Source organism: Carlito syrichta, unplaced genomic scaffold (genome assembly GCF_000164805.1).
Source record: "Carlito syrichta isolate Samal-C Ts95f unplaced genomic scaffold, Tarsius_syrichta-2.0.1 Scaffold303736, whole genome shotgun sequence".
NCBI lineage: Eukaryota > Metazoa > Chordata > Mammalia > Primates > Tarsiidae > Carlito > Carlito syrichta.
Genome location: NW_007247832.1, coordinates 239184 through 249083, shown reverse-complemented (window position 1 = coordinate 249083; position 9900 = coordinate 239184). Strand labels below are relative to the sequence as shown.

The following is a 9900-nucleotide window of genomic DNA, read 5'->3' as shown; positions in this document are numbered from 1 at the left end:
TGGCGCGGCGGCGACCCTCTCTCCTCTGTCCCGCCTTCCAGCCACAGCCTCTGACACCCGAGGGGACAGCCGCCAGCCACAGACTCTTCCCGGGGCAGGAGGCGGACCGCCCAGCTCCCGGCAAGGTGGGCTTGTGGGAGAAGCTCTGGGTCCCATCGCTACTTCCGGGAGACGCGGAGGCAAGCCGGCCAGCCTACCTCTCCTCTGATTGGCTAGCTGCTCGCTCAAGGCGCCCCTCCCAGCTGGTGATTGGCCCACGCGCTCGTCAGTCACCAGCGTCCCTGTGGGAATCTAGGTCGCCAGAGGAGCGTTACTTGAGCCTCGGTTGGGAAAAGGTTGGTTGGGCCTCCGAGCCCGGCTTGTTGATCGTGGTGGGGACCGTCCCCGGCGCGAGCTTCCGTTGTAACGGCCGGGAAAGGAACCAGTAGCGGGACGGAGGGCGGGGGTGGCAGGAAAGTGAGGGTCTGAAGTGAAGTGGAGGCACCTGACCCCGGGCAGCCTCCGCATGGGAGCGGGGAGGCAGGAGGCCTTGGAGAGGAGGCACATCCCGGGGAGGGTGGTGGTGGTGGAGCTGTGGGGCGGGGGGCGGGGGGTGTAGGGCGAAGAGCCTGGGACTGTCGAGGGAGCCAAGGGCCTGGCGGGGGATGTGCGGGGGGTCTGATCGTCCGGGTGAGCAGCTCACCAGATCCATGGGGGATCGCTTTGGCCTTGGCGAGGGGTGGAGGGGGCGACCGCCGGCTGCTCCTGGCCTTCAGGCAGATCGTGTGTCGAACGATCAACTCTCTTTTATCGCTTCAGATGGACGGCTTTCAAAAAACGCCCAAGCAGTCGAAGGATGGGCACCATCGCCGACGTTAAAAGCATGTTGTAAGGACACGAAGGTATTCGCTTTCGTTTAATTGTGGTCCCTGCCTAAGAGGAGAAGGGATTACGTCTTGAATGCTATTAGCGTCGCCTGGTTTTTATTCATAGGTTTCAACTTTTAACATTGCTTGTTACAGACCTCATATTACAGCTGGACCCATCACGCGTGCGCTTTGCTGGTAGTGGTCCTGATTCTTCTGCAAACGGTCATTTGTTAAACACGACGTAATAAAAGAACCACCTTGGGACAAACCCTTGGATTTGTAATTTAATGTGAGAATACACGTGAATTGGATGGTCGCTTGCTCCCACAGTAGTTTAGGCTTGGAGGCTAATTCCACTTTACATTTAAAGCGGCTTGCCGGTAAACACTTGGTGTGCTGGGAGAGGCAGAGTCGCAACAGTTGCTGTACTGGCAGCCCGGCTATTTGAGCCTCCAGCCTCTGTTGAGTCAGGTGCTGCATTACTCATACCCCTTAGTGGCATGCCAGAAATTGTCGAGGAATAGTTTATTTCACCCGCTGAACACCCAGATTAGCTCTTAACAACAGACCTGAGCCCTACCCTGGAAAATTCTAACCAAGGATTGAGAGTTGGATTTGGGCATCTGGATTTTTAAAAATACCCTTATGTGGGTTTGATAACCATTGCTTTAGTGACTTACTAAATAGATGTGTTTTAGAAATTCTAAAATATTTATGAGACAAGTAGTATTCTCCCTGGATTTCCTTATAGTTTCAAAGTAAGCTGCTTGGGAGCAACTTTTAAAAATAATCCAAAAAATCGTGTTTGCTTAGGCCAGGAAGTTTCACTGGCACTCAGAAAATCCTGGACTGACCACTCCAGGTTTAAGGATGAGGCTTAATGTGGGGAGACACAAAGTGCTTGGATGCAGTTTCACAATCCCCAGAGCCATGCATGGAATATTGTTTCCTGTTGGGTTCAAAGTCTTCCTGGCAGGCTTTAAGGAGAAATCAACTTCAAGCCTGTTCAATAGATATAGTAGGCTAAATTATTTTTACTTGCAGTGAGGGGTAATATTACATTCATGAGCTTTATTTTGGAAAGAGTACCTTGCTGGAAATAAGTGTAAATTATACCCTCCCAATAGCCCTTTGCTTCTAACTAAAGAATGTGTATAATTCAGGCCTACAGTTTGTACATTAATATGCAGTACCCAGATATTTGCACTATAAATGAGGGCTTTTAGACCCACTTTACCAGAGAGTCAAAAAGGTAAAAGATGAGAGAATCGCTTTGGTATTCAGGTATGAGCAAAGTGTGGTGAACCCAAATCTAGTCTGACTAAATGATGGCTTTAGGCAAAGAAGTAGGTTCAACTGTCATCTATTTCCTAGAAGTTATTTTTCATTTTATATGTAAGTTTCTCACTGCAACATTTGGCAACGAAAGTGTTTGAGTAGGAGACAAAATTAAAAAATACAAAAACACTATAAGTTAAAAATATAAAGCCATATGTATGTAGTCCATGACTTTAACACCTTGAATTTGTGTATATTGTTTGAACAGAAAGCCAGGAGTCTCAGGATGAATCGGTCTAGATCTAGACCAGATGGTGGTGGTGAAGAAACCTCATCTCAAGACCATAATCATGGTGAAAATGAGAGAAGATGGCAGCAGGAGCGTCTCCACAGAGAAGAAGCCTATTATCAGTTTATTAATGAACTCAACGATGAAGATTATCGGTTAATGAGAGATCATAATCTTTTAGGCACCCCTGGTAAGAAACAGGCACAAGAGGAGACCCTTTTTTTTTATCATTAGAGGGAGGAATTTCAGAATAAGGGGAGTTGGTATTTTTTCCCCTTCTTCCCTTTCCCAGAATATAATGAATTGTTTTTGTGAGTTTAGGAACTTTTTAATATGACAAAGTAGAAAAATCACTGGCTTACTTCTGTATTTTATAAGTGGCTGAGAATACCAAACATGGAGCACTATTATACAAATGCCAAACTAACAGGCTAATGTATATAACAGTGTTAAATATTCACATATGTGGCCCTATTTCTCTTAAGTAGTGTTTTTGCAAATAAAATATGATTTAAAACCCAATTGTAATTCATCTGGGATGTTATAATTTATTTATTCAGCTGATTTAATAACCTCAAAAGCTCAATGTGCTCATTAAGTTTTTACAAATGAAGTAACAGAAATTTGTATGTTTATATATTATATGTTTGTATATTGATGGCCCATATATTGAAATCAAGTAAAGATTTGAAGTTTTCTCTATAAATGCTTTCTTCTTAGTTTCTTTTTAACTGACAAAAATCCACAGAATTATAGCTTATAGGTTCCTAAGTGTGTCAACCAAGAGCACTTTACCAATTATTCAAATTAAATCTTATTTTAATAACTTTTATTGCTGGACATGGTGGTGTGCTCCTGTAATCCCAGTGCTCTGGGAGACTGAGGCGGGAGGATCACTAGGGTTCAAGAGTTCGAGACCAGCCTGAGCAACATAGCGAGACCCCATTTCTTCAAAAAAAGTTAATTAAGTACGGTGGCACATGCCTATAGTCCCAGCTATTCAGAGCCAGGTGAATTGCTTGAGGCCAGGAGATTGAAGCTGTAGTGATCTGTGATCACATCACTGCACTCCAGCCTGGGTGACAGAGCAACACCCTGTCTCTAAAAAATAAAAGCTGCTAATTTAAATAAAACAATAGGTGAAACACAAGCAAATTGGTGCATATTTACGCAAAATTTGAATATTTTTAACTGTCTTCAATTTATAGAACATATGAAAATAATAAGACACTGTCTTCCATAGGTCGCTAAAGATTAGTCTTACCCTTCATGAGTTCTCATAAAACTTGATAATTACAAATTCTTAAATGAATAAATTTTCATTGTTTTAGGAGAAATCACATGGGAAGAACTACAACAGCGGTTAGATGCGATCAAGGAGCAGCTTGCCTCTCAGCCTGGCTCGAGAAATGGATCAAATAGCAGAGGTACAGTGGAGGCCTCTATAAGGAATAGGCTTGGTTGGAACAACTGCAGAGTGGTATTCCTGCACGTGTACAATGTTTGCTTTTCATGTATCCCAGTGTTAATGTGGTATTCCTTCCTGTGAATGCTGTATGCAAAGCGGTGTGGGAAGGAAAGCCTCATGGAGCCCACCCAGTGAACAGAATGGTTCTACAGTTGTGCTGTCCAGTGTATTGGCTGCTAGCCAACTTAAAGACATTTAAGGTTGAGTTCCTCATTCATACCAGCCACATTTAGGCGCTCAGTAGTCACATGTGGCTAAAGGCTTCAGGATAGGACAGCACAAATGCAGAACATCTCCATTGCTGTAGGAGGTTGTATGGGACATTACTGCTGCAGGGTATCTGCATGATCAAGCTAAGTCACAGCCACTTCCAGGTTCTAGCCGGCTCGAAGGAGGTTCAGGCACTAGCCTGACAGTAGGATGTGTCATTTCCTCTCCCTTTTCACTGGTGGGACCTTAGTCACCTATTTAGCCTAACTGCCAGGCCATCCACATGCTCATTTCCGATGCTTTTATGATGAAAGGAGTAAGACCAGTTTGAGTAGATAATTTGCAAACTCTTTCACATGTGCCATCGTCACTATATTCTAGTTGATCAAGGGAGGAGGTAGCATTTAGAATGATTGATGTTTACCGGCTTTTTTACTTGTACCTTTTTTCAAATTAAAATGGAAATTGGATATTAACACCCTTATTCATTGTGTTTAGATATGTAAGTTGTACTATATTGATACCATTGCTAAAACTGATCTTTTGGATGTTTTAGCAGAAAAAATACTCATCAAATGTATAATGGCTCATCATCTTTAAATATGGCCAAGGTTGACTGGGCATGGTGGCCCACGCTTGTAATCCCAGCACTTTGAGAGGCGGAGGTGAGAGGATTGCCTGAGCCCACGGGTTTAAAATCAGCCTGGGCAACTTGGTGAGCCTTGTCTCTACAATAAATCAAAAGATTAGCTGGGTGTGGTGGTGCACTGTAGTTCCGGCTACTTGGAAGGCTGAAGTGGAAGGATCACCTAAACCTGGCAGGTTGAGGCTGTGGTGGCCATAAGCATTCCAGCCTGGGCAACAGAGTAAGACTCCGACTCAAAAAAAACAACAACAACAACAACAACAACAAAACCCAGAAAACAAAATAACAATATATGGCTAAGCTTACTGTTTTGTTTTATGGGCACCACCAGCTGATTGGTAGCTTTAACTTCAACATTTAAAACACGAGTAAAATTGCGGGAGTGAAATGAAACCAGAGCAGTCTCATTTAATAGCTGTTTTTGAATAGTACAGACTTTAATGTTGGCATCTATATAGTTAATATGTTGATGCTTTTCATTGTGTTTTGCACTTTATATAATCCACTGGTTATAAATGGAAAATTTAAGCTTGGCACAGTAGCATTATCATAGTCAAATAAGTTTATCTGGGACAAATTTATTTCTAAATTGATTCATTGAACAGTATTAATTGAGAGTCTGATTTGTACAAGGTACTGCTGAAAAGGCAGTATTTAACAGTGTATTTAAAAGGGTATTTAACAGTGACTCAAACAGTTCAAAAATCTTTGTCTTCATGGAGCTTACATTCTAAGTGAAGAGAAAAATGCATTTCATTATGTGTAACAGCTAAAATGCATGGACTGCTTCCTGTGTGCCAGATATTATGCTAATTATTTTATATACAGTGTCTTATTTTAGTCTCATAACCTATGAGATTGATACTATCATTATCTCCAATTTACAGACTAGGATACAGCCATAGAGAACTTAGATAACTTGCCTACAGTCTCCTAGCTTCACAAAAAGACAAATACAGTAGTGTTCCGATATTATATTCAGAAAGCCAGATTTCTTGATATGTACATTTCTGGTAGCTCCTGAGAAATATGATGACATTCCTAAAGTTACAAGATACCTAATTGCAAACATGTTGATTAGTTGGCTTTTCCAGCAAGATTCCACAAATACAGGATGAATTTTACCTAGTTTGCCACTGTATTTCATTAATATTACCATGTTGATAAAACAATTTTGGTAGTAGATATATTTCTCATTTACCTTAATATTTTGCCAATAATGAGCAGATGAAAAGCAGGAGTGAGGATTTCCACAGCTTTGCATAAATAGTTTTTAAATAGCATTTAAAGTTTTGTAATTATGTAAGTAGTATTTTAATTTTTATCATATGCATATAGTATATACTTTTCTTTTAGAAAGTTCAGTGGGTTTTTTGCCATTTTATTTATTTTGAAACTCTTTTTTCTGCACACTTATGCCATTTTTTTATCCATTACAATTCACAGATGTTCTTTAATTTAGTACAAACTTTGTTTTTCTTACAAGCTTTCAATAAAGCTCTAAAGCATATTTTAGGAATTGCTCTTAGGTTGGTTTGATTTGCTTTCCAGACTCAGAAGTCCCTCGAGAAAGTTCAAATGAAGATTCTTTGCTAGAATGGTTGAACGCCTTTCGGCGCACAGGAAATGCAACTCGAAGTGGACACAACGGGAACCAAACTTGGAGAGCTGTGAGTCGAACAAACCCAAACAGTGGAGAGTTTCGGTTTAGTCTGGAAATCCATATAAATCATGAGAACAGAAGATTTGAAATTCACGGAGAAGATTATACAGGCATTCCACTTTCAGATATTAACAGAGATCATACTAGAAGTAGGCAACAAAGGTCAACTAGTCCTGTGGCTAGGCGAACAAGAAGTCAGACCTCAGGGAATTTTAGTAGCAGTAGCTCCAACATTCCAAGGACTAGGCTGAGTTCAAGGGGGCAGAATTCAGTTGAACGATCTTTCTCAACATTGGGAAGGCTGAGAAATGGAATTGGAGCAGTTGGCACTCCTGGAACTAGCGTGCCACACACTAATTTCAGTAGTCACACAAACCAGACGAGTGGCAGTGAACTCAGGCAGAGGGAGGGGCAACGATTCGGAGCAGCACATATTTGGGAAAACGGGGCTAGAACTAATGTTACCGTAAGAAATACAAACCAAAGATTAGAGCCAATAAGATTACGATCTGCTCTCAGTAGTCGAAGCCGTTCGCCAATTCAGAGACAGAGTGGCACTGTTTATCATCATTCTCAAAGGGAAAGTAGACGATCTGCCAGGAGGAGAGGTATAACTCGAATCTTTCTAGAGCAAGGTAGAGAACACAGACGCACTGCATATACCCCATTCTCTAACTCAAGACTCGTGTCAAGAATAACAGTAGAAGACGGAGAAGAGACCAGCAGATCTTCAAGTGCTGCGCGAAGACATCCGACAATCACACTGGACCTTCAAGTGAGAAGGATTCGTCCTGGAGAAAACAGAGATCGGGATAGTATTGCCAGTAGAACTCGATCTAGAGTAGGGCTAGCAGAAAACACAGTCACAATCGAAAGCAATAGTGGGGGATTTCGTCGAACCATTTCTCGTTTAGAGCGGTCAGGTATTCGAACCTATGTTAGTACCATCGCAGTTCCTCTTCGTAGGATTTCTGAGAATGGACTTGTTGAGCCATCATCAGTGGCTTTTCGGTCAATTTTAAGGCAGGTTATGACTGGGTTTGGAGAAATGAATTCTCTAATGGAGGCTGAATCTGAGTCAGAGATTCAGAGAAATGGTACAGTTAATGATAGCAGCCAGCATCATAGAGAAGGCTTCTCTCCAGACAGCACTGAAATACACGGTGAAAATGAGACCACCCGGTCTCACACCCGAAACAGTGGTGGTAGAGGTGCCAGGCAGTTGCGAGATTCAGACAGTTTGGTCGAAACGGGAACGCTACCTATTCTTCACCTTGCACACTTTTTTTTACTAAACGAAGGTGGTGGTGATGATAGAATACATGGTTTAACCAAAGAGCAGATCGACAATCTTTCCACGCGGCTCTATGAGCACAGCAGCATCGACAGTGAGCTAGGTAAAATCTGTAGTGTTTGCATCAGTGACTATGTAACTGGAAACAAGCTCAGGCGATTACCTTGCATGCATGAATTTCACATTCATTGTATTGACCGATGGCTCTCAGAGAACTGCACTTGTCCAGTCTGTCGGCAGCCTGTCCTAGGGTCCAGTGTAGCCAACAATGGGTGAACTGCTGGCATCTGCTCAAATACTGTATTTCAGTTGAGCAGACTGTTCAAGCATTGTTTGGCTGAGTTATTTGTGATGACAGATGAAAAACAGGATGAAAAATAACAGATTATATATAGTTTGAACTATTTTTTGTGTGCTTTTGTAACTTGTTAAAAAGAGGAAATTTATATAAAATTTAAAATGCAAATGTTAAATTATCCAAAAGTACAGAATAGTTAATATTGCTAGAACCAAATAACCTCTAAAATGTTTTTATTTTGATAATTTTGTCATGCTAAGCACTTTTGTATCTGCACAATTCACTAGGTTAAAAATCAGTCTTCTTAACAGAACGCAGACTTTACTTAGACTTTCAAGTTTCATAGGCTTAGTACTATGTCTAGACATTAGTGTCTGAGCTTTTCATTAACTTATTCTGAGGACATCTTTTCATGAAAGAGTATTTGGTTGAATGTTTGCGAAATATATATGTTACTTGAAATGTTAAATTTAATACGCAGTATACCATATGTGTATATATAGATGTATAATTTTAAGGTTAAAATATTCAGTTTAAGATTACAAGTTTGGTTCTTATTTAAGCTTTTGAGCTAATGCTGCATATGGCATAGTGCTTAATATTGGCAAGATCATCTCAGAGAAAAATGGATTAAGATATAATTTTAAAATAGAGATAATTTACTGAAGCGTCTCTGACAATCTGACTTATTAGACAGCAAGCAATATATAATACTGAACAGATTTCTTTATTCAGAAATGGAAAATTTAGAACATACAGGTTATTTACCTTGAGTTCAGTCTTTTTGTGACCTTTTTGAAAGTGCAAACAAGTCTTTGGATTATTAAGGTATACGGTATGCATGGTTTTTCAAGTTTAGTTTTAAAATCTAAAAACAAAAGTCTATAAAGAATCAAATGCATAGATGATATGTTAAGTTCACGTGGAAGCGAAAAATCTCCAATTAAAATGAAAGACCCTTATGAGAATGGAGAATTTTATATAAACACGAAGTATGCATTGAAGATCTATTTCTACCAATAAATATTAAGACAAAGACTGTATATGAACTGTTTTTTTTCTATTGCTCCACCGTGGTTTGTTCACCTCAAAAGATTTCTTTCATGTTAAGTGCCAGGCAATGTTACAGATCTTAAGGCATCCCCAGATGGCAAACAGACAAAAGTCCCTGGCTTAATGGAAAAGGTGTATTTATTTACTCTTGGAAACTGAAAATCAGTTGGTAAGGTGAATTATTGTTCTTTCATATTTATGAATATATGACATGGTTTTCTTGTGGTGAAACTGCTTGGGCAAAATCATGGGATCAATACTCAAGGCCAGATTGTGTGAATTTAGAAATAATTCCATGTTTAATTTTTCTAAGTGATTATATTCATTAGGTTAGATGCATGCCCAGGAATGTTAGGAGTATATTTAACACCTAGAGTTAAAGGTTTTCATAAAAGTTGTGACTTTGTTTAGAGTAGATGATTTATGTAGGTCATTTACAGGACACAAGATTGGGAAGGTTGTTTTGGGTCTGATTTGAAGGCTTTACACAGTAGACTTAGGAATTTTTATTTTACTTTACAGATGTTAGATGTGCCTTGATGATTTTAGTGACAGATGGTAAGATCATTTTTCAGGCTGCAGAAAGATTAGTTTAGTGTAGAATACAGAACACAATGGAATGACGAGATGAGAAGCAAAGAAACCTATAAAGGAACGATTGTGATTTTTAAAAAATCATTATTTTTATTATCATTATTGTCATCAGTTATTATCTAACCTAGGGTAATGGCAATGGAACTGGAAAAGAGAGAAATGTTGTTTAAAATGTTGTTTACAAATAAGACTTTATTTGATCTCTAGTTCAGTATGGAGAGGTAGAAGACTGTCATATTCACAGGTGGAGAGAGATCAC

General features: G+C 40.1%; 1 protein-coding gene across 6 annotated transcripts; it reads left to right on the top strand.

The window, feature by feature from the left end:
* The first annotated feature begins 28 nt into the window (after positions 1-28).
* RNF6 (ring finger protein 6) lies at positions 29-9037 on the top strand. 6 transcript variants are annotated; one of them, XM_021712937.1, is made up of 6 exons: positions 272-335; positions 799-881; positions 2395-2605; positions 3747-3842; positions 6291-6409; positions 7084-7494. In XM_021712937.1, the coding sequence occupies exons 3-6, from the start codon at positions 2413-2415 to the stop codon at positions 7216-7218; spliced, it is 543 nt and encodes a 180-aa protein (XP_021568612.1). In that variant the 5' UTR covers positions 272-335; positions 799-881; positions 2395-2412; the 3' UTR covers positions 7219-7494. The 6 variants fall into 6 exon arrangements, with proteins under 6 accessions (XP_008057338.1, XP_021568612.1, XP_008057337.1 ...); XM_008059147.1 differs by lacking the exon at positions 272-335 and adding an exon at positions 29-125 and having other exon boundaries at positions 6291-9037; XM_008059146.1 differs by having other exon boundaries at positions 6291-9037.
* The last annotated feature ends 863 nt before the right edge of the window (positions 9038-9900 follow it).

What these genes read in the sequence shown, in the direction of transcription:
- RNF6 (XM_008059147.1), top strand. Translation starts at nt 2,413, where the DNA reads ATGAATCGGTCTAGATCTAGACCAGATGGTGGTGGTGAAGAAACCTCA. An exon ending in TAATCTTTTAGGCACCCCTG is followed by an intron (nt 2,606 to 3,746) that starts GTAAGAAACAGG and finishes TCATTGTTTTAG; the next exon opens with GAGAAATCACATGGGAAGAA. An exon ending in AAATGGATCAAATAGCAGAG is followed by an intron (nt 3,843 to 6,290) that starts GTACAGTGGAGG and finishes TTTGCTTTCCAG; the next exon opens with ACTCAGAAGTCCCTCGAGAA.